This window comes from Saimiri boliviensis, chromosome 11, assembly GCF_048565385.1.
Source record: "Saimiri boliviensis isolate mSaiBol1 chromosome 11, mSaiBol1.pri, whole genome shotgun sequence".
In the NCBI taxonomy this organism is placed as follows: Eukaryota; Metazoa; Chordata; class Mammalia; order Primates; family Cebidae; genus Saimiri; species Saimiri boliviensis.
Window position 1 is genome coordinate 41,060,269 of NC_133459.1, and position 25,357 is coordinate 41,085,625.

Below are 25,357 nucleotides of genomic sequence, written 5' to 3' on the forward strand. Positions count from 1 at the left end.
TGGTGTAAGATAGTATTTCATTATGATTTTAATTTGCATTTCTCTGATGATTAATGTTGAGCATTTTTTCATGTTGTTTGTTGGCACTTGTATTTCTTCAAAAAATATCTCTTCATGTCCCTTGCCCAGTTTTTAAAAGAAGTTTTTTCCTTATTAAACTGAGTTCTGTGTAGATTCTGGATATTCATGCTTTGTTGAAGTAATAATTTGCAAATATTTTCTCCCATTCTGTAGGCTGTTTAATCTGTTGAGTATTTCTTTTGCTGTGAAAATTTTAGTTTAATTATGTCTCATTTGTCTGTTTTTGTCTTTATCATAAATTCTTTGCCTAAGCCAACATCCAAAAGTATTTCTTAAGTTTTCTTCTATGACTTTTATAGTTTAAGATCTTATGTTTAAGTCTTTAATCCATCCATCCTAACTTTTTTTACATACAAAAAAAGGAGTGTATATCCTGAGTTAATTTTTGTACATGGTGAGACACAAGGGTCCAGTTTCATTCTTCTGCATATGACTAGCCCATATTCCCACCACCATTTATTGAACAGGGTGTCAATGTTCCTTCTCCACTGTTTATTTTCATCAGCTTTGTCAAAGATCAGTTGTTATAGGTACGAGGCTTTATTTCTAGGCTCTCTATTCTGTTCCATTGATCTGTAAGCATATTTTTGTATGACTACAGTGCTGCTTTAGTTACTATAGCCTTATAGCATAATTTGAAGTTACGCAATCTGATATCTCTGAATTTGTTCCTTTTGTTTATGATTGCTTTGGCTATCCGGATACTTTTTTTATTCCATATGAACTCTGCACTATTTATCTAATTCTGTGAAAAATGATGTTGATAATCTGATAGGAATTTCAATGAATAGACTGCTTTAGGTAGAATGGTCATTTTTGTGACATCGACTTTTTCATCAGCACAAGATGCTTTGCCATTTGTTTGAGTCATCTGCAATTTCTTCCATTGGTGTTGTAGTTCTCTTTGTAAAGATCTTTCACCTCCTTGGTTAAATGTATTCCTAGGGGTGTGTGTCTGTGTGTCTACTGTAAATGGGATTGAGTTCTTGATTTTGTTATCAACTTGAACATTATCGGTGTATAGAAATGCTACTGATCATTGCACATTGATTTTGTGTCCTAAAACTTCAATGAAGTCTAGGAGTCTTTAGAGTTTTCTAAGTATACAGTCATGTTATAAGAAAACTTCCTCTTTTCCAATTTGAATGCCTTTTATTTCTTTCTCTTGCCTAACTGCTCTGGCTAAGATTTCCAGTACCATGGTGAAGAGGAATGGTAAGAATGGACATCCTTCTCTTGTTACTGTTCTTAAAGAGAATGTTATTAACTTCTCCCCTTCAACATGATATCTGCAGGTTATGTCATACATAGCTCTTATTATTTTAAGGTATATACCTCCAATGCCTAATTTATTGAAGGTTATCATGAAGCAATGTTGGATTTTATTAAATGCCTTTTCTGCATCTATGGCGATAATCATATGGTTTTGGGTTTGGTTCTATTTATGAGGTGAATCACATTTATTGATTTGCATATGCTTAAACATTCTTGCATCTCTGGAATGAAACCTACTTGATCATGATGTATTATCTTTTTGATGTGGTGCTGGATTCAGTTTACCAGTATTTGTTGAGGATTTCTGCACCTACGTTCATTAGGGATATTGGCCTGTGGTTTTCTTTTCTGGTTGTGTACTTGCCTGACTTTGGTACCAGGGTAATACTGGTTTTATAGAATGAGTTAGAAAGGAATTACTCTTCTTCAATTTTCTGAAATAGTTTCAGTAGTCTTTCCTAAATGCCAGCTTTTCTTTATACGTCTGGCAAAATTCAGCTGTAAATCCATCTGGTCCTAGCCTTTTTTGTTGTTGGAAGGCGATATGGTTTGGCTGTGTCCCCACCCAAATCTCATCTTGTAGTTCCCATTAATTCCCACATGTCATGGGAGGGATCCAGAGGCAGGTAAATGAATCATGGGGGAAGTTACCCTCTACTGTTCTCTTGATAGTGAGTTCTCACAAGATCTGATGCTTTTACAAGGGGCTTCCTGCCCCCACCCCCCGCCTTTGCTCAGCACTTCTTCTTCCTTCTGCCATGTGAAGAAGGACACATCTGCTTCCCCTTCTGCAATGATTATAAGTTTCCTCAGGCTTCCCCAGCCCTGTGGAACTGTGAGTCAATTAAACCTCTTTCCTTTATAAATCACCCAGTTTGAGGTACTTTTGTGTTTTTTTTCTTGTGTTTTGTGTGTGTGTGTGTGTGTGTGTGTGTGTGTGTGTGTGTGATGGAGTTTTGCTCTATCATCAGGCTGCAGTGCAGTGGTGCAATCTCAGCTCCCTGAAACCTCTCACTCCGTGGTTCAAACAATTCTCCTGCCTCAGCCTCCTGAATAGCTAGGATTACAGGCACACACCACCACACCCAGCTAATTTTTGTATTTTTAGTAGAGACAAGGTTTCACCATGTTGCCCAGGATGGTCTTGATCTCCTGACCTTATAATCCGCCTGCCTTAGCCTCCCAAAGTGCTGGGATTACAAACATGAGCCACTGCACCTGGCCTCAGGTAGTTCTTTATATCAGCATGAGAACAGACTAATATACAAGTTTTCCTTTATTACTGATTGAATTTTGTTACTTGTTATTGGTCTGTTGAGGATTCAAATTTCTTCCTGGTTCAATCTTGGGAGGTTGTATGTTTCCAGGAATTTGTCCATTTTCCCTAGGTTTTTCTAATTTATGAGCACAGAAATGTTCATAGTAGTCTCCGGTGATCTTTTGTATTTCTGTGGTGTCAGGTGCAATGTTCTTTATAATTTCTGCTTGTATTTAAAACTCTTTTTCTTGGTAAACTTAGCAAGCAGTCTGTCAATTTGTGTATCCTTTCAAAGAACCAACTTTTTGTTTTACTTATCCTTTGTATCATTTTTTTATCTCATTTAGCTCTGCTCTGATGTTTGTTCTTTTCTTCTGCTAGCTTTTTGTTTGGTTTGTCATTTTTCTAGTTCCTTGATGTATGGTAGTAGGTTGAGATCTTCCTATCTTTTTAATGTAAGCATTTAATGCTGTAAACTTTCCTCTTAGCAGTATCCCGAGTTTCAGTATGCTGCATCTCCATTTGCATTTGTTTCAAATTTTTTTTCAATTTCTGCCTTAATTGCATTGTTTACCCAAAGTTCATTCAGGAGCATGTTGTTTAGTTTCCATCTACTTGAACAGTTAAGAGTTCCTCTTGGTATTGATTTCTAATTTTATTCCACTGTGCTTCAAAAAGATACTTGATCTGATTTCAGTATTTTGGAATGTATTGAGACTTGCTTTAATGGCCAAGCATATAGTCAATTTTGGAGGACATTCCACGTGCAGATGAGATTAATGTATGTTCTGTAAATGTCTATTAGGTCCATTTGTTCTACAGTTTAAGTCTAGAATTTCTTTGTCAATTTTGTGTCTCAATGATCTGTTTAGTGATGTCAGTGGGGTGCTGATGTCCCCCATTATTATTGTATTGCTATCAATCTGCTTTGACCTAGTAGTATCTATTAATCTGGGTGCTCTGGTGTGGGGTGCATATATACTAAGGATAATTAAATCTTCTTCCTGTATCAAACCCTTTATCATTATATAATGCTCTTCTTGTCTTTTTTGTTTTTTTTTAACTGTTACTGATTTGAATTTTATCTAATACAAGAATGGATCCTACTGCTGGCTTATGTCTTCCATTTGCATGATAAATCTTTTTTCACCCCTTTGCATGATAAATCTTTTCAGCAGAGATGGGGTTTAAGTCTGCAGCTGTCTTTAACCAGTATGTGTGTGGGGTCTCTTGTTGGCAGCAGATGGTTGGGTCTTGTTTTTTGTTTGTTTTTAAATTTAATTTGCCTCTCTGTATATTTTAAATGGAGCATTTAGGCCATTTACATTCAAGGTTAATATTGATATACAGGCTGGGTGTGGTGGCTCAAGCCCATAATCCCAGCACTTTAACGGTCAGATTACTTGAGGTCAGGAGCTCAAGACCAGACTGGCCAACACAACAAAACCCCATCTCTACTAAAAAATACAAAAGTTAGCCAGGTGTGGTGGTATACACCTGTGATCCCAGCTACTCGGGAGGCTGAGGCAGGAGAATTGCTTGGACCCAGGAGACAGAGGTTGCAGTGAGCCAACATCATGCCACTGTACTCAAACACGGACAACAGAACAAGACTCCATCTTAAAATATATATAGATATAGGCTGGGCATGGTGGCTCACACCTATAATCCCAGCAATTTGGGAGGCCGAAGTGGGCAAATCACAAGGTCAGGAGTTCAAGATCAGCCTGGCCAACATAGTGAAACCCCATCTCTACTAAAAATACAAAATCAGCCAGGTATGGGAGCACACACCTGTAGTCACAGCTAATCAGGAGGCTGAGGCAGGAGAATCAATTGTACCTGGGAGGCAGAGGTTGCAGTAAGCTGAGATCACACCACTGCACTCCAGCCTGGGTGACAGAGTGAGACTCCATCTTAAAAAATATATACGTGTGTGTGTGTTTGTGTGTGTGTAGACAGATAGATATAGACACAGATATGTGAGGCTTTGTTCCTGTCACAGTGTTGCTAGCTGTCTTGGAGTTTCAACTATATAACTGCTTTACAGGCTCTGTGAGCTTTATACTTATGTGTCCTTTTATGATCATAAATACTATCCTTTCATTAACATGTTTAGAACTCCTTTCAGCATTTCTTTTTTTTTTAAGGCAGAGTTTCGCTCGTTACCCAGGCTGGAGTGCAATGGCGCGATCTCGGCTCACTGCAACCTCTGCCTCCTGGGTTCAGGCAATTCTCCTGCCTCAGCTGGGATTACAGGCACGTGCCACCATGCCCAGCTAATTTTTTGTATGTTTAGTAGAGATGGGGTTTCACCATGTTGACCAGGATGGTCTCGATCTCCTGACCTCGTGATCCACCCGCCTCGGCCTCCCAAAGTGCTGGATTACAGGCGTAAGCCACCGTGCCCGGCTCCTTTCAGCATTTCTTACATGATCAATATAGTGGTGATAAATTCCCTTCATATTGGTTTGTCTAGGAAAGACTTTATTTCTCCTTAATTTACAAATCTTATTTTGGCAGGATACAAAATTCTTGGCCAGTGGTTGCGCATGGTGGCTCACACCTGCAATCCCAGTATGCTGACAGGCCAAGGCAGGTGGATTGTTTGAGCTCAGGAGCTCAAGACCGGATTGTGCAACATGGCAAAACCCCAACTGCACAAAAAATACAAGAAAATTAGCCAGGCATGGTGATGTGTGCTTGTAGTCCCAGTACTTGGGAGGCTGAATTAGGAAGATTACCTCAGCCCAGGAGTTAAAGGCCGTAGTGATCTGTGATCACGCCACTGTACTCCAGGCTTGGACAGTAGACTGAGGCCCTGTCCAAAAAACAAGTGAAATAAATTCTTGGCTGGTAATTTTTTACTTATGCCTGCTAAAAATAGGCCCCCAATCTCTTCCAGCTGACTAGCAGGGTGTCTGGTGGGACATTAAAGTGTTAGTATGATGGGATTTCCTTTATAGGTAATCCCTTCTCTCTTGCTATTCTTAGCATTTTTTCCTTCACATTGACTTTGAACAGTCTGATGACTATATGCTTTGATGAGATTCTTCTTGCAATGTATCTTTCAGTTCTCTGAGCTTCTTGTATCTGGATGTCTAAATCTCTTTCCAGACTAGGTAAGTTTTCCCTAATTATTTCCTCAAATAGGTTTTCTAAACTTTTTACTTTTTCTTCTCTAGAATACCTGTAACCTACAAGTTTGGATGCTTTATATAATCCCCTATTTCTCCAAGACTTTGTTCACCTTTTTTTTTCTTTTTAGACAGCATCTCATTCTGTCACCCAGGTTGGAGTATAGTGGTGCAATCATGGCTCAACACAATCTCTGCTTCCTGAGTTCAAGTGATTCTTCAGCCTCAGTCTCTCAAGTAGCTGGGATTACAGTCACATGCCACAACGTCCTGCTAAATTTTTTTGTATTTTTAGTACAAATGGGATTTCACCAAGTTGGCCAGGTTGGTCTCAAATGCCTGACCTCAAGTGATCCATCTGTCTCAGTCTCCTAAAGTGCTGGGATTACAGGCATGAGATACCACATCTGGACTTTGTAAATTTATTTTAATTCTTTTTTTCTTTATCTTCATCTGACTAAGTTAATTCAAAAGACCTCTCTTCCAGCTCTAAAATTCTTTCTTTCACTTTCTCTAGACTATTAAAGCTTTCAAGTATATTTTATAATTTCTTCGATGAATTTTTCACTTCTAAAAGAGTTTTTTTTTTTTTTAGTGATATCTCTTCTTTCATATCCAAAGTGTTTCTCTGATTTGTGTTCATTTTCAACCTCCTCTTGGATCTCACTAACTTCTTTAAAAACAACACTCTAAATTCATTATTTTGTAATTCTTTTTTTTTTTTTGAAACGGAGTTTCGCTCTTGTTACCCAGGCTGGAGTGCAATGGCGCGATCTCAGCTCACCGCAACCTCTGCCTTCTGGGTTCAGGCAATTCTCCTGCCTCAGCCTCCGGAGTAGCTGGGATTACAGGTACGCACAACCATGCCCAGCTAATTTTTTGCACCTTTAGTAGAGACTGGGTTTCACCATGTTGACCAGGATGGTCTCGATCTCTTGACCTTGTGATCCACCCGCCTCGGCCTCCCAAAGTGCTGGGATTACAGGCTTGAGCCACCGCGCCCGGCCATTATTTTGTATTTCAAAGATTTTAATTTCAGTTAGGATCCATTGCTGGAGAGCTGATGTGATCCTTTGCGGGCACTGTAACACACTTTTTTCATAGTTTCAAAGTTGTTTTCCTGGTTCCTTCTTACCTAGATAAGCCATCTCACCTTATTTTTTGTATTTGCTTTCATCTGGATGTGATTTTTCTCACCTTCAGGAGTTGTCTATAATATATGTTGTGTAGAGTCTTTTGGCTTTTGTTCTGAGTGCTTTCAGTGGTAAAGTTCCTCAGTTATACATAGCCTTTTCATGGTAGCTTTCCCAAATGCTGGTTGTATTAGTGATATACAGAGCATGTAAACAGGCTTACTGCATCTTGTGGGGACAGGGTGGTGGAGGTCTCAGGAAGCTTATCTAGATCCCAGGTGATGTACACATGTGTCAACGGATTTTCCACTGTGTCATGCAGTTAAACCTCCAAGCCAGCAGGTGGCACTCATAGGTAAGAGCCAACTGAAGCCAATGTAGATAGGTATATAAGAGATCCTTGTTTACTGAGAGAAGCTCTCTGCTGCCTCAAGGAATGGGTTGATCTGCAGAATGCACAATGGTCTGAGCTCCCTGCTCAGCCCTGGAGCAGGAGACCAAGACAGGTGGGTCCAGACCAGGCAGGCCCACCTACAGGTTCCCCAATGGCAGGGCACAAGCACCAGGTCTGGGGGGCAGGGGAGGGTTGGGGTTCTGTGGGCAACTACCAGGAATCCAGAGGTACGCCTAGGCATGTAGCTGGGAAACCTCCACTGTCCCAAATTCTCTGTATGGGAAGTAGAGTACAGTCTAAACTAATCAAGAAGAATAAGCGCTCCAAATGCCTAGAGATATGTCTCTGCACTAAGTGTCACTGAGCCACAAAGCTTGTCTATGATAAGCTTAATATATCAAATCATGTAATTTTTTTTGTTTTTCAGTATTATTTTGCACTATGTGCACTGTTAGTAGGCACACATTTTATATTTAACTCACTAGTATATTCAGTAATGCTTTCTATTCCCTCTTACCTCTGATGTATGATTCGCCCCATAAAAACTCAAAATTTCTCCATCTCCCTGAAATTTAAAAAAAACAAAAAACAAAAACTGCTGCCTTTTAACAAAATATTTTTTCAATTTTAAACAAGATTTTTTTTTTTTCAATTTCAGTGTTCCAAAATTAAAGCACTGGCTTTCTATTACTTTTTTCTACTTATGTCCTGCACTAAAATTTCCATTTTTACTTATTTTTTATAGTACCCTCAATTAAACTGAATATTGTTTGGCAGCCTTCATTTAAGAAAAACGCCAGAAATTACAATAAATACTGATAGCCAAGAGGCAGTAGAGTTAAATGGTTAAAGCATGCATACTAGCTAAGGAACTATGTATGAATGCCAGCTCTGTCCCTAATTAGCTATATATTTTTGAGTTACTTAACTTTACCTCAGTTTCCTCATTCATTAAATAAGGATAATAATGGTACACAGAGTTGTTGGCAGAACTTAATAAACTTAAGAGTGCTTAAATAATGCCTGGTCTAATAGTAAGAACACCATAAACTCTAGCTACCAAAGTCAGTATTCAGTTACAAAAGCAACTTAATGTCCTTAAGTCAATGAATAAGTCCGTCAACAGTACTCCTCACTATCTGGTGTTCAAAAATGGAGGCCTTAGGACATTAGGATCTTACATTAAAGACTAAGTTATACTTAGGATGATCCAGACCAGTGCTGTTAAGCCAGGCACAGTGGATAATGTCTGTAATCCCAGCACTTCAGCAGGCCAGTGAGGGAAGAACACTTGAACCCAAGAGTTCAAGATCAGTCTGGGCAACATAGGGAGACTCCATCTCTATAAAGAATATAAAATTTAGCTGGCATGGTGGCATACATCTGTAGTCAGTCCCAACTACCCAAGAGGCTGAGGTGGGGGAAATTCTAAGTCCAAGAGGTTGAGGCTACCATGAGTCGTAACTGTGCCACTATACTCCAACCTGGGTGACAGAGCAGGAAAGGCCCTGTCTCAATCAATCAATCAATCATAAAACAGACCAGCACTGCCCAATAAAACTTTCTCTAACAATGGAAACATATGTGTGCTGTCCAATATGATAGCCACTAGTTAGTGAGACTTAAAATGTGGCTAGTATGAACAATGAAGTGATTTTTAAATTTTATCTATTTTTAATTAACATATTTAAATAGCCACAAGAGGTTACTAGTTCTTGTATCAGAAAACTCAAAATACATGTTAGAGAAAAGTTTCTGTAATGGTCAAATTAAGAGGGTTTTCTCATTACTCATAATTTAACTGGAACAAGCCATATCTAAACATGTACATTAATAACAATTTTACTAATTCAAAAAATTAAAATAATGATAAACATGGCATGATAATGCAAAAGCTATTTCTGCTATTGTGTGGGACAGGCTCAAAAGCCTAAAATTTTAACTACATTAATTATAAATATATTAAACAAACAATAAATTAAATGTCAGCAATATCCTTAGCCTGAAGGCCAGTGACAAACCTGAACACTAGTGGTACATACTCCAGAATCTTAGAATTTAGGATGAAGGGGAAATAGAACAAAAGAAAACAGAAAACTTTCTTCTACCCCATGTTCTTACACCATTAGCAAAGGATACAAATCTGTCCCATTCCCTCTTTTATTCTAAAAATGATGAACCTTTTTGCTTTCTACTGTTAGAAACTAGAAAAAAGGAGAAAACCTGCCAGATTCCTCATGTATAAATTTAACTCCTTGAATACCCTTCCTCTGTATGGGAAGGGGAGTATAGCCTAAACTCCTGATCTAGAAGAGTGGGTGCTCCAAATGCCGGAATATATGTCTCTGCATTGAGTGCCACTGAACCACAAAGCTTGCCTATGATAAGCTTACTAAGTCGAATCATACAATTACTTTTTTATTTTTCAGTATTATTTTGCACTATGTGCACTGTTAGCAGGCACATATTTTACATTTAACTCACCAGTATATTCAGTGATGCTTTGAAGTTAGAGCAGTGAAGTAAGCATTAGCAACCCTATTAAAGCAAAATTCGGCAAAGTAATTTGCCCAAGAGTACATGACTAATATCTGGCAGAGAGAGATCTGAACCTGCATATGCATTATTTTAAGTCTATATACCATGCTGCTTTTATCAATACCAGCATGCTTCTAGAAATGAGGCAGCAAGAAAGCTTGAAATAAATCTACCTTCTTCTGGTAGTTCTAAACAGCAGGGTCATCAATTTCAAGGAGGGAAATGAGGAAACAGATGGACAGGAAATTCATCTGGGGCACTAACACACAAGTTTCTCTGGCATTGAAATATTTCTATGTGTTCCCTAGCAAATCCTAAGCAGACAAATTGGATCAATAATAAAAGGCATCAAAGAAGCATAATAAAAATGAGTCGAAAAAGGGATATAGAAAAATGTAAAAGGCAGTAATCTCAGGTAGAAGGCATTAAATGTCACCAGAAATTATTTAAGTACTACTGTGCCCCAGGCTGTATACATGTAAGAACCATAAAATAAATCCTCCAATAAATGTTAAGTAATTCAGAAATACAGAAAGGGTCCCATTTCAACAAACCCTAAGAAACATCGAGTCTATTTTGCTTTGATTAAACCAAATTAACGGAAGTCCTAGCTCAAGCAATTGGACAAGAGAAAAAAATAAAGGGCATACAAATAGGAAGAGGTCAAATTACCCTTGTTTACAGATTACATGATCTTACATTGGAAAAACCTAAAGACTCCACCAAAAAACTACAAGATACCAACAAATTCAGTAAAGGAGAAAAAAATCAACATACAAAAACCAGAGTTTCTATATGCCAAGAGTGAACAATCTGGAAAAAAAAGTCAAGAAAATAATCTCGCCGGACACAGTGGCTCACGCCTCTAATCCCAGCACTTTGGGAGGCCGAGGTGGGCGGATCACGAGGTCAAGAGATCAAGACCATCCTGGCCAACATAGTGAAACCCAGTCTCTACTAAAATATAAAAAATTAGCTGGGTGTGGTGGCACACATCTGTAGTCCCAGCTACTTGGGAGGCTGAGGCAGGAGAATTGCTTGAACACGGGAGGCAGAGGTTACAGTGAGTGGAGGTCGCGCCACTGCACTCCAGCCTGGCGCCTGGCGACAGAACCAGACACTGTCTCAAAAAAAAAAGAAAAAGAAAAAAAGAAAGTAATCTCATTTACAGTAGGTACAAATAAAATAAATAGGAATTAACTGAAGAAGTAAAAGACCTCCACAATAAAATCATCAAATATTTATGAAAGAAACTAAAAGGACACACAAAAAAGGAAAGATAATCAATCCATGTTCATGGATCAGAAGAATCAATATTGTTAAAATGTACATACTACCCAAACTACAGATTCAATGCAATCCCTATCAAAATACCAATGACATTCTTCACCAAAAAAAAAAAAAAAAAATCCTAAAATTTATATGAAACCACCAAAGACTCAGAATACCCAAAGCTATCCTGAGCAAAAAGAACAAAACTGGAGGAATCACAGTAACCAAAACAGCATGGTACTGGCATAAAAACAGACACCTAGACTAATGGAACAGGATAGAGAACCCAGAAATAAATCTATATATCTACAGTGAATTCATTTTTGACAAAGGTTCCAAGTACATACAATGAAAAGGACAGTCTCCTCAACAAGGTGCTGGGAAAACTGGATACCCATATGCAGAAGAATGACACTAGACTCCTATTCCTTGCCATAAAATTAAACCAAAATGGATTAAAGACTTAAATCTAAGACCCAAAACTAAACTACTAAAAGAAAACATTGGGGAAACACTCCAGGATGTTGCAGTGGGCAAAGATTAGTTGAGTTATACCGTACAAGCACAGGCAACCAAAGTGAAAATGGACAAATGAGATGACATCAAGTTAAAAAGCTTCTGCACAGCAAAGGAAATAATCAACAAAGTGAAGAGACAAGCCACAAAATAGCTGTAAATATCTACAAACGACCCATTTTAGAAAGGATTAATAACCAGAATATATAAGGAGCTCAAATAACTCTACAGGTGAAAATTTAATAATCTGATTTTTTAAATGGGGCAAAAGATCTGAATAGGCATTTCTCTAAAGAAGACATACAAATGGCAAACAGATGTATGAAAAGGTGGTCAATGTCACGATCATCAGAGAAATGCTAATCAAAGCTATAGTAAGATGTCATCTCACCCCAGTTAAAATGGCTTTTATCCAAAAGACAGGCAATAACATGCTGGAGAGGACGCAGAGAAAAGGGAACACTGGATTTTGTACACTGTTGGTGGGAATGTAAATGAGTATACCGCTATGGTGAATACTTTTGAAGTTCCTCAAAAACACTAAAAATAGAGCTACCTTATGATCCAACAATCCCACTGCTGGGTATATACCCAAAAGAAGGCGAATCAGTATATGAAAGAAATACCTGCACTCCCATATTTGTTGCAATACTGTTCACAATAGCCAAGATTTGGAAAAAACTTAAGGGTCTATCAACAGATGAATAGATAAAGTGTAGTATATACACAAGATCCTGTCATTTTCAATATGGATGGACCTAGGGGTCATTATCTTAAGTGAAATAAGCCAGGCACAAAAAGACAAACTGCATGTCCTCACTTATTTGTAAGAGCTAAAAATGAAAACAATTAAACTCTCAGAGACAGAGTAGAAGGATGGTTACCAGATGCTGGGAAACTAATGCGGTGTCAGGGAGAGTGAGAATGGTTAATGGGTACAAAACAACAGAAGGAGTGACTAAGACCTAGTGTTTGATGGCACAAAAGGGTGACTATAGTCAGTAATGATTTAATTGTACATTTTAAAATAAAGAGTATAATTGGATTGTTTGTAACAAAAAGGATAAACACTTGAGGTGATGACTATACCCCATTCACAATATCATATACCCTATAAATATATATTTTACCCACAAAAATTAAAAATTGAAACAAAACAAAACTATAAGTCTATTATTACAATATTTAAAAGAAGCATGTCATATGAGACACATACATACTCACTTGTCTACATAAAGCAAATAATCAAGGAAAGCTTTTGCTTTTTCAGTAAGCTGTTGGTCTTACTGAATCTGTACTTGGAAAGAAAATTTAGGAACATCTGAGGATTCAAATCCATCTTATCCAAACTCAGAAAGCAAAAAGATTCTGCTAAATATTTGAGATTCTACTGTTTAACAGAAATTAAATCCAACAATTCCTGAACTTTTTTTTTTTTTCTAGAGAAGGAGTCGCACTCTGTTGCCCAGGCTGAAGTGCAGTGGAATGATCTCGGCTCACTGCAGCCTCTGCCTCCCAGGTTCAAGCGATTCTCCTGCCTCAGCCTCCCAAGTAGCTGGGACTATAGGCGCATGCCACCACATCGGCTAATTTTTTTTTAATTTTAGTAGAGATGGGTTTTCACCATATTGGCCAGGTTGGTCTCAAACTCCTGACCTCATGAGCTGCCTGCCTCTGCCTCCCAAAGTGCTGGGATTACAGGTGTGAGCCACCGTGCCTGGCCCCATTCTCTGAACTCTTACTCTTGCTATTCAAAACTCAGGAACTGAACAGATGTGAATGGCCTGCTATCCCTCACTATCCAGACTCTTACCACCCAAACTCAGGATATAAATACAATAGATTCAGACTGCAAATACTTGTGAATCTTAACATAAATTTTTAATATAATTTCACAGGGTTTAAAAAACTAAGATTTTTAAACAATATGCAGTACTCTACTAAATCCACAAATATTAGCTGCAAAACATCTTAGAAAATATCTTCTTATACCCTATTTCTCAACAGTCTGTTGGAACAAGGATGGCAGCTATTAAATTATTGCACCTCAGCTCCAAACTGCAGCACTCTTACCCGTATTCTGCTTTTTGGTGCTTGCACTAAGACTCTCTGTAAACCACATTACTGCTTTGTCAGCTGACTTTCTATAAAGCTCTCCCAAGAAGAGGCACTAAAGATGGACTGAAAGGCTGGAGAAAGAAGAAAAGATTTTATCTTCCTATCCATTCTTTAAGTTTTGCTAAGAGCATTTCCCAGCAAAGGCTTATTCAGTCCTATAGCAGCAGGTCCTTCCAATAGCAACAAGTGAATCCAGCTTGCAGTGTCCCACACTTGCAGAACTAGCTTCATCATAAACCACTCAGAGACACCAGCATCAGCCAGCAAGGTCTGGGTCCCAACCTCACAGAACTCCTCTTCCAAGCTCAGATACCAGCTTCAATCATGCTGCGGCTTCTCAAAGATCTAAGTTTCATTTCTTCGGGGACTTTCCTCTAAGTTTCTAATGTTTTCTCATTCTCTTTGGTCCTTGAACCCTATGGGCAGTAGCTGCTTCCTGCTGTGTCTATCTTCATGATACCTTAGTTTTACTTTTATCCTTTATGTTACTTAGTTAACATGTTTATATCTAGTTATCAATTATATTAAAGAATTACCTCTGTTCAAATAACTGGTATGGTTTCAGCCTCCCTAGAGAATCCTGATTAATAAAATAGTCTCATGTAGAATATGATGCTGTTACAGTGACTTTTGTTGAAATCCAATTCTAGCTATACTAGCAAGTAAAGAAGAACAAAGTGTCAGAGCAATTTGGTAAAAATTACAGAGTATACTTAACTATCACTACAAACTCTTTGGCAACCATTCCTTTAAGGAAAATTTAGAGGGCCTTTTTCTAAGTCACATATAATATTACTGGTATAAAATATGATATGAAGATATTAACAAAGGCAAGCTGTGTCTTTCCAGATTTTCTACAACAAATATGCCCTACTTTTTGATCATAAAAATACACTAAATCTAATTTTAACAATTCTAACAGAGTCAGATTAAACAAGGATCCATTATCATCCACAGAAAACAATACTTGTTTACCCTAAATATTTAAGGAGGGTGAGGGAGAGTTTTAATCCATTTACTAACTACCCTCTCCTAACCAACAAATTGTTAAAATATTTTCCTTCTATTCACTACCTTCACTTACACAAAAATTGTCCACTCCCACTCACACAGTGCCTACAAACTTCCACTTGCCTATCCATTTTCTCGTTCCCAGCCATACGTTCAGTTCTTCTCCACCAACTCATTTCCTTCCTGTCTTGAGGTTAACCACTTTCTGGATATACAAATAGTATATACAAGGTAGTATACACAAGGCAAACAAGCACTGTTTGTCAGTAGGTTTGAGTTACTTTAAGGGTTCTGGTTGTACTCCTATTTGGGTAGTGTATTTTGCAGGGACCATTTCTGGCTTAGGGAAGACTCTACAGGAAAGAAGACTAAAATTTATTGTGGTTACATAATCCAGTTTTTCTTCCCTTCTTCATCTCAAAACAACACTGGCTTCCACTAAGAAAAATTGATGACAGACAATGGTCTTCTACACATACTTCTGAGAACAGGAATCTTCTGCTTCAGAAGTGGACCATACAGAATATTAGAGAAATTAAAGACATATATAAGGACACTAAATATCATGATTCAGATGCCACAGGGCTTCTCCATTTATAAACTAAATGCTAGATATCATGACTAAATATCATGACTTAGATGCCAAAGGGCTTCTCAGTTTATAAATTAAATATTAGATATATAGCTATATACACAAAAAGTTCTGATTCCAGAATACTGTGCACAAGAATTACAATACAGTGAGTAAAATGTAAGATAACTTATGTTACCTCTTCTCTTTCATCAAACAAAAGTTACACACACTTAATTCCTAACCCAATGTCATATTAACCTAAACATACAGTATTCACATAAAGAGATTCAAAATGCCAATTACCCTAATATATGATGTTTAAGCATTTCCCACAACTAAAATATCTTAAGGAAGTCTAATTGGTAGAAAGTGGACATTAAAGAAATAACTGTCATTTTATGGGAAAAAAAAATGCTTTTCTACTGAGAAACAGGATAGCCAGCCTTGACTTGTGAAAACTCAAGTACATAAAAACTACAAAGGTAACGTCACTGTTCAGTGTGAGTGTGTGTGTGAGTGTGTGTGTGTGTGTGTGTGTGTGTGTGTGTGTCATTCTGGAAAACCAGGATTTCTCTCAAGCCTAAGGATTCCTTGACTTCCCAATCATGCTCTAGCAATTCTGTATTTCTCCTCTTTCTCCTTCTGCCCTCCAAAGCTGGGCAATTACAACTCTTAATCATCTGTGGTGCTCCAATCACACTGACCTCCTCCATTGCTTCTCAAACATACAAGACAGCCTCCTGCCTTGGCCCTTCCTGCACTCCCTCTCTGCCTAAAGAATGCTCAACTACCACTTACCCAATACATGGCTCACTCCATCACACTCTGAGATCTTCATTCAAATGTCACCTTTTCAGTGAAGCCTTCTCTTAGGACTAGCCTGTCTAAAATAACACATACTCCTTACTCCTATTATTTCCTATTCCCCTTCTCTATTTTTCTCCTTAACCCTTATCATATCATTAACAGGTATTTATCCTATCTTGTTTATTAACTGTCCCTCCATCAAAATACAAACTGCGTGATTACAGGATTTTTACATGTTATGCTCATTACTATGCCCCAACATTTAGAATAGTGCCTGACAACAGTAGATGCTCAATATGCTAAATGAATAAATGATATGGTTGACTGCAACACTGTATCTTGTAACTAGTAGGTCCTGCCATCAACGCTTCATATTCTAATCTAAGATTTCAATCAACGGATTAGGTTTAGGTTATTTTTCACTCTGGATACCATGACAATTCCTCAGGGGCCAGTGTGAGGGTAGAACATGGAAGCCTAAGCTAGCCAAAGAGTCATACATTTATCTGCTTTACTAATTTGACTTTACATATGAATTGATTGGCAAAACTAATCTGGCGACTTCAAAAATCTGAAACCACTGGGTTGTACACAACAACATAGTTCCTAGCTTTTACATTTCTCATGTTTTATTTATTGTAAATGAGAGAAATCTAGATACTATGTTTGTACCATCCCTTAGGAAGAAATTTAAATTAGTGGCCGGGCGCAGTGGCTCACGCCTGTAATCTCAGCACTTTGGGAGGCCTAGGTGGGCAGGTCACGAGGTCAAGAGATTGAGACCATCCTGGCAACATGGTGAATCCCCATCTATACTAAAAATACAAAAATTAGCCAGGCATGGTGGCACGCACCCGTGGCCCCAGCTATTCGGGAGGTTGAGGCGGAAGAATCGCTTGAACCCAGGAGATGGAGGTTGCGGTGAGCTGAGATTACACCACTGCACTCCAGCCTGGCGACAGAGCAAGACTCCATCTCAAAAAAAAAAGATAAAATAAAAAATAAATAAATAAATAAATAAAATTAGTACCTTCAGACTTATTATTAATCTGCTAAAAAGGCAATCAAAATTCACTATGTTCCAATTAAACTGAGTAGAGAGCAAATTAGTTTATTGTTGTTGTTGCTGTGGTTTTCAGACAGAGTCTCGTTCTGTCACCCAGGCTGGAGTGCAGTGGCACAATCTCAGCTCACCACAACCTCCACCTCCCAGGTTCAAGATTCTCCTGCCTCAGCCTCCTAAGTAGGTGGGATTTACAGGTGTGCACCACCATGCCTGGCTAATTTTTTGTTGTTGTTAGTAGAGACGGTTTCGCCATGTTGGCCAGGCTGGTCTTGAACTCCTGACCTCAGGTGATCCACTCACCTCAGCCTCCCAAAGTGCTGGGATTACAGGTGTGAGCCATAATACCTGGCCCATATTAGTTTTTTTAAAATAACAACAAAGAAGTGTTAATTACGCTGTTTTATGTACAAATTATCACCACACTATTTAGTTCACCACACTATTTAGTTCACTAAATGGAGATTAAAAGCAGATCCAAATCCCATTACCACAAAAATCTCAGTAAGCAGAAATATCACTCCATTCTGCCAAACTGTACTACTTGACAAAACAAGCTACAATATTTTATTCTGAATCTCACCCTGAAATTCATTGTAATATGAGGTGACCAGTCTAACTTTTAAAATGTTACATGTTCCAGTAAAGAAAAAAAAAAGAGAGCACTCACCTTAATGAAGTTACAGATGGACAAGTCTGTCCATACAAACCCATCTGGCCACAAAGAGAATCTGAAAAGTAAAGAAGAGATAGTTATCAGATGCTGCAAAGTAAATTAAACCACATATCTCACTTCAGAGCTATTATAAAACACTGAAAACAGTAAGTAGGATGCTAAAAGAATCACCCTTATCAGAACACATACATGAAAGAAAAATGCTACTGAGTCACAAGAGGGATTACACTCAGACATATCAGGATGCAGTCAGACATATCAGGAAGCATAAGAGAAACAGATACACTGTAACTGTTACATTGAAAGAAGCTGAGACTTCATAGGATTTAGCAAATGATTATGGCTATGTTACAGAGTGTCCAGACTGTTTTTAGTAGAGTCCTAGAGATCCTAGAAAGGTGCCCAAAAGCACAGTTGAGCATGCAAGGTTCCAACTCCCACATAAGTGCCCCACCAAATCTATTATTCCATCAAAACAGTACTACCTTTATTGGTTTTAAATACTGGACTTCACAAAGACAGTTCCTTTGCTTTTTTTAAGGGAAAAAAAAAAGTAGTAATGGTAGTAGTAAAGACAGCACTGAAACAGAAGGAGCTTTGAATTCAAATTCTAGGTTTTAGGTTCAAATTCTAACTGTGGCACTATTTAGACCTTAAAGAATTTATATAACTTCAATGAACATCAGTTTCTTCATCTGTAATGTGGGACAAGTACCAACTATATAACTTTATTCAGAGGAGATAAACTGCAGGCTTGTTAGAATTAAATAAATTAACAAATGTAAAAGTATCTATCAGCACTACTAAGGAGCACATGGGAGAGTATCAATATTTTCATTAGGCAGAAAGATGGTCCACAAATGCCTAATGGTAACATGAATGAGATAAGGTAAAATGGGTATAAATGTATACATATGCATACAGTCCACAAGTGGCAGAAACTGAGAAACAAAAGACAGCATGTTTAGTCTGAAGGGATCAGGGCTATTCCTGGTTCTAGTCAACTGTTGCCAGGCAGCAGTATTATAGGTCCAGCATTTTGAGAACTTCCAATTTTTCAAGAGAAACAAAAAAAATCCAAAATTTTATCTGAAATCTCTTGATTTTTTTTTTTTAACTTTTTTAAAAAATACAGAGGGGGTCTGGTCTATGTTGCCCAGGCTGGTCTTGAACTCCTGGGCTCAAGCAATCCTCCTGCCTCGGCCTCCCAAAGTGCTGAGTTTACAGGCATCAGTCAACTGTACCTGGCCTTGATTTTCATTTCCTAAACACTACATGGGCAAAACAAAAACTGGATTTTGCTTCGAGTTTGTAACTTTTGGTTCAGAAGGTGATTGAAGCTCCTGTATCTAATAATTATCCGTGCATAACTTCTGGCAGACACAGACACTTCTGGCAGAGACAGACACTTCTCTGTCTCTACCAGAATGACAGGATGGATGGCTTGATCTCCGTACCTACCAAAAATAACTAAAATGCTGAGTAAAATCTTTTAAAATCTTTACAAATGAATCAAAAACTTGACAGAAAATGAGGTATGATCAGAGCCCAAAAACTAAGTGAAAGAGTAGAAACTAGAAAGGTATGCAGAGTACTGATATCAGCTTTCCTTTACCTTTAAGGCATTATGCCAAGCACTATAAATTCTGGCTTGCAATTCCAAAATCTGGTGGGACCCAATGTACAAGATAGAACAATGTTCAGGTCTTAACCAAAAGAACTGCGGAGAAAACTGCCTTTTTAATCTTGCCACTTAAGGCTGGTGAGGGGATCCAGGACTACAACAGCAGTAAGGTACAAGAGGCAACAATGTTCAGGTCTTAACAAAGAGAACGGCCAGGAAAACTGCTTTTTTAACCTCAGCACTGAGTGCTGGGAGGGAATCAGGGACTGTGACAGCAGTGCAAGGGTGTCTTCCATGATATTTCATAACCACAAGCTGATCTTCCCCTAGATTATGGTTTTGAAAGCTTCATACCAGCCAGGCACGGTGGCTCACATCTGTAATCCCAGCACTTTGGGAGGCCAAGGCAGGCAGATCACCTGAGGTCAGACCAGCCTGACCAATATGATGAAACCCCGTCTACTAAAAATACAAAAAAATTAGCCAGGCATGGTGGCATGCGCCTGTAATTCCAGCTATTCGGGAGGCTGAGACAGGATAATCGCTTCAATCCAGGAGACAGAGGTTGCAACTGGCTGAGATGACGCCATTGCACTCCAGCCTAAGCAACAAGAGTCAAGAGTGAAACTCTGTCTCAGGGGGAAAAAAAAAAAAAAAAGCTTCATACTTAGAATTTTGTTTAGGGTAGCCCTAGGATGGTTGTATCCCCAACCCAATCTTGACAGAAGCAAATGCATGTTATCTCTGGAGGAAATCACCTTTGAGCTAAGCCTGGAAAAATTCCCACAGGTAAGATCTCAAACTAATTTAAAAATCACAAAACCCAGAAGGAAATCAGCCACTCATAGCAAAATACAGCAGAAACATCAGTTAGCACAATAAAAACACAAGGAATTCAGATATAAGAATTACTAGACATCCTTGAGTCTGGTGCAGACAGCCCCTTGTCCTTGGAAATGGAGTGTGGCTGGAAAGGCAGCTGTCCCCTCACCTGTCATGCAACACACTTTTGTGGGGAACGTGGTGCTAAACCACTGACAGACAACCTGCTTCTGGGTCAGGGTTTCGTACACAGCAGAGCACCTTTATTTAAAAAAAAATTACTAGCCATCTTTCTCTACTGTTTTATGTATGATCTACCTAGTCCTGTATTTTATTTGCCTATAGACAGAAAGACCTCAAATCTTCATATCTAGCAGAAATTAATCTCCTAATCTCCAAACAAATATCCATCATTCCCTCTCGGAAATCCCAAATTTACCAGGTTTAAAACTGAATTCATCATCTTCCCTTAATATACTTCCTACCTGGATAAAATGACACAGCCTTTTTATCTGCAAATGGCTTTCAGGTTTCTTAGCTTAACTCTTACTCTTTGTTAGAACAGAGTGATTTTTTTCCAACTCTTAGTCTCTATGAGGAATTACTTCAGTAAACACTACTAGCCTCTTAGCTCATTCCTCTCCAAAGAGGTAAATTGGTCAATACACAGAGCTAACTTAAGAACTGAGCACCAGGGACTCAGATGCTTTTTCTTTGAGACAGAGTTTTCACTGCTGCTGCCCAGGCAGGAGTGCAATGGCACCATCTCGGCTCTCTGCAACCTCCGCCTGCCAAGTTCAAGCAATTCTCCTGTCTCAGTCTCTCAAGTAGCTGGGATTACAGGCATGCACCACCATGCCTGGCTAATTTTTTGTATTTAGTAGAGAGAGGGTTTCACCATGTTGGTCAGGCCAGTCTTGAACTTCTGACATCAGGTGATCCATCCGCCTCAGCTGGGATACCAAAGTGCTGGGATTACAGGTCTGAGCCACCATACCCAGCCCTCAGTTTCTGTCTCTTCCCTCTCCATTCAGGATTCTGTAAGGCAATGATCTGAGAGTGTCCGCTCTGCTGACCCAAACATCCTCTTGGGTGAACTGTCCCATTGATAGGCAGGGACGAGGCGCTGCAGAGAGTCAGCCAACTCACTTGGCTCAAACCTGAGTCATGTTCTACAGTATAGGTTTTATCAAAAACAAAGGCAACTCCTTTGAAAGTTAAACAGTTACCATAAAACCGGCAATTATACACATATATAACTCCAAGACAATTTGTATGTTCCTACAAAAACGTGTACAGAAATGATCGTTTGCACACAAATGTGCATTACTCATAATAGCCAAAAGTGAAAATAACCCAAATGTCTGTCAACTGATAAATGGATAAAAATATGGTTTATCTAAGTCAGGCGTCCCCAAACTACAGCCCACGGGCCGCATGCGGCCCCCTGAGGCCATTTATCCGCCCCCCCCAACCCCCGCCGCACTTCAGGAAGGGGGCACCTCTTTCATTGGTGGTCAGTGAGAGGAGCACAGTATGTGGCGGCCCTCCAACGGTCTGAGGACAGTGAACCGATGGTCCCCTGTGTAAAAAGTTTGGGGACTCCTGATCTAAGTAATAGCCATATAATATACAACGAAACTTTATTCAGCCATGAAAAGGAATGAAGTACTTTTATATGCTACATGGATGAATCTTGAAAGCTTTATGCTAAGTGAAAAAGACACAAGAGACCACATGTTGTATGATTCCATTTATACAATGTCCGGAATAGGCAAATCTATAAAAATGGAAAGTAGACTGGTGGTTGCCAAGAGATGGGGGAAAAGTTGGGGGTGGAGGGGTTTGCAGACACGAAATGACTGCTAAGAGGTTTCTTTTTACAGTGATGAAAATGGCCTTACTGGTAGTGGTAATGGTTGCACAACCTTGTGAATGCATTAAAAACTACTGGGCTAAGTGCTGTGGCTCATGACTGTAATCTCAGCACTTTGGGAGGCTGAGGTGCGCAGATCACAAGGTCAGGAGTTTAAGACCAGCCTGACCAACATGGTGAAACCCTGTCTCTACTAAAAATACAAAAATTACCTAGGTGTGGTGGCACTGTAATCCCAGCTCCTCAGGAGGCTAAGGCAGGAGAATCGCTTGAACTCGGGAGGCAGAGGTTGTGGTGAGCTGAGATCACACCACTGCACTCCAGCCTGGGCCAGAGAGAGAGACTCCGTCTTTCAAAAAAAAAAAAAATTACTGAATTGTACATTTCAAAATGGTGGACTTTACAGTATGTGATTTTTACCTGAATAAAAAGCTAATTTTTTTTAAACATATTGTCTTGCTTTTTTATCTGTAGGTTCTTATTTTCTCAGTCAGTTCAAAACTCAGGCAAGGGAAAATGATCTGGTATTCTGAACTGTCCAAACATCAACACCCTTAGTACCTCTAAAAAGTTACATGTACTACCAAATTCTAACTTCTAGTTCTAATCTGCTCTAGCTTCAGTGCGCCTTAGTTCCAGTGTTGTTCATTTTTCCTCCAGATTACTGTCCTCAAATGACATCTTGAACCATAGGCTTGTTGACTAAAAGAACAAACTATGTCAATCTTCTCCTTACCTAGGCAACTGACCAACAACAGGGAAATCTCACAAAAGAAGGCTAAGGTTCACATTCAAGTCAGGAAATTTCAAGGCTCTCCAAGTCACAAACAAATCTCTGTGGCATCAACTGTAGTTGAACAACAATATTAACTCATTTTATTATATCCATAATTTATTTACATAGCTTTATTTGGTACCAATAGCATAAATCTCCAAATCTTTTGAAAACTAATACTTATCAACAGTAGAATGACACAACCAGAATACGAGTAGTAAAAGCCTGGCATTAGCTAATGAGTATGCTGAATACAAGCTATTTACTGTATTATATTCCATTACCAACAGAAAAGCATAGAATTCCTTTTAACATAAGCAGTATTCAAATGTACATTAAACCGAGTTATAAACTACCCACATTTAGGAAGCAGCCATTACAACACACTAACAGTTGTATAATAATGTATTATTTGGGGGCAGGGGGAGAAATACAATTAAGTAGTTTGAAAAAGCTCTGCGTAAGTTCTTTTTGATTTTAAGAGACAGGGTCTTGCTCTGTTGCCCAGCCTGGAGTAGAGTGGCCAGATGACAGCTCACTGCAGCCTCAAACTTCTGGGCTCAAGCAATCCTCTTGCCTCAGCCTCCCAAGTACCTGAGACCATAGGTACACACCACCACATTTGGCTAATTTTTTAAAATATTTTGTAGAAACAAGGTCTTGCCGTGTTGTCCAGGTTGATGTCAAACTCTTGGCCTCAAACAATCCTCCCATCTAGCCTCCTAAAGCACTGGGATTACAGGCATGAGTCACCACACGCAAACTGAAATAATTCTTATGAGCTCTCTCCCCTCTCCCACCTACACAGAGATATTACGCTTTATAATTTACAAAAAAACTTACTACCATTCATGATCTTGCATCTGAAGACTCAGAATGGAATCCTAACTCTGACAGTTACTGTGCGACCTGGGATTTATTAACTTCCCTAAGGCTTAATTTCCTCCTTCAGAAGAAAGGAAAAATGCAGTAAGTGTCTCAGTTACTATGACAGTAGTTTGAATGAAAGCATTAGCCTAACACCAAAAGTAAGAATTAAAAATTTGTTAAAAGTAACTATTACACTCAGGAATGGAGAACCAAACATCATACGTTCTCATTCATAAGTAGGAGCTAATCTATGATGATGCAAAGGTGTAAGAATGATACAGTGAACTTTGGGGACTCGGGGAAAGGGTGGGAAGGAGGTGAAAGAAAAGGCTACACATTAGATACAGTGTACACTGCTCGGATGATGGGTGCACCAAAATCTCAGAATCACTACGAAAGAACTTATTCACATAACTAAGCATCACTTGTTCCCCAAAAACCCACTGAAATTTAAAAAGTTTTTTTAAAAAAACCATTACAGCTCTAGAGGTCAAGAAGCTATTCTTTCTCTTTTTTACTTCTGAATTCAGCCCTATCTTTCCAAAAGACTTGAAAGTACAAAATTCACTAACAACCATGAAGAAACAACCCCTTGATTCAAGAAACTTGACTGAACATTGTAGATTATTATACCATTAATCACAGGTAATCATTAAAGCAGTGGAGGAAACAACCTATATCCTAATCAACCCAAATAGAAGAAATGTGCCAGAGGGAAGAGTAAAGGGAAAAGAATCCTGATGAGTGAGTGGCAATCAGCTGTTCATCTCAGCGCCTCTATCTAAACCTGAAGGCAGTGGTGCAGCTTGAGCTAAGAAGTCATCTGCTTTCAGAGAGCAATTAAAATCATGAGGATCTTCAATTCACCATGGAGTATCAGAAGAGAGGCCACATAGACAGTTAAGAGAAACCATTTTTAAAAACACTTGAGGAAATTGGACTGAAGATAGCAGCAAGTGATTCAAGAGGGAGAAAGGCAACAGTGTTCCGTGAAGATCAAAAAGGATAAAAACTGAAAATACTGGCTTTTAACAGAAGATAATACTACTACAGTGGATAAGTTCTGTGGAGAAGTTCTGTGGCATAGTGAAGGCAGAAATTAGCATGGATAGGGGTTAAGAATCAGGAGTGAAAGATAAATAAATGTTTAGCTACAAATTGTATTAAATAAAATTAAGTAGAAAGTGTAATAAGGTCAGGCAGTAAGAACGAGAAGATACAGACTAAAAATTCAGGAAAGGTAAAGAACACATTAGAACTTTCATCACATTACTTCCATTACCCTATTCTATTCTTCATAAATAGGAATAGAAAACAGAAAAGCTCTTGTCATCATCTGATATGATTTTTATTTCTCCCCCATTAGAGTGTGAGCTCCATGTTTCATTCTCTGTTATATTCCCAAAACCTAATATAAAGCCAGCACCTGAGACTTCTTAACTCAAGCTGCACCAATGCCTTCAGTGAATTTATTCAGTGAATGAATAAACCAGATTCTTCAAAAGTTGGAGAGAAACAAAGAAACTTAAAGGGAGAT

The 25,357-nt window shown here is 38.7% G+C and overlaps 1 protein-coding gene across 8 annotated transcripts in view; it reads right to left on the reverse strand.

Annotated features, from left to right (window-relative positions):
* Positions 1–25,357, reverse strand: part of FOXJ3 (forkhead box J3) — a 176,393-nt gene that overhangs the window by 133,285 nt on the left and 17,751 nt on the right. For 6 of the 8 annotated variants that reach the window (XM_074380638.1, XM_039474074.2, XM_039474072.2 and 3 more), the window contains one exon: positions 17,848–17,908. In XM_074380638.1, the coding sequence (XP_074236739.1) occupies positions 17,848–17,891 (44 nt within the window). In that variant the 5' untranslated portion in view covers positions 17,892–17,908. The other 2 variants (XM_074380639.1, XM_074380641.1) reach the window with 2 other exon arrangements.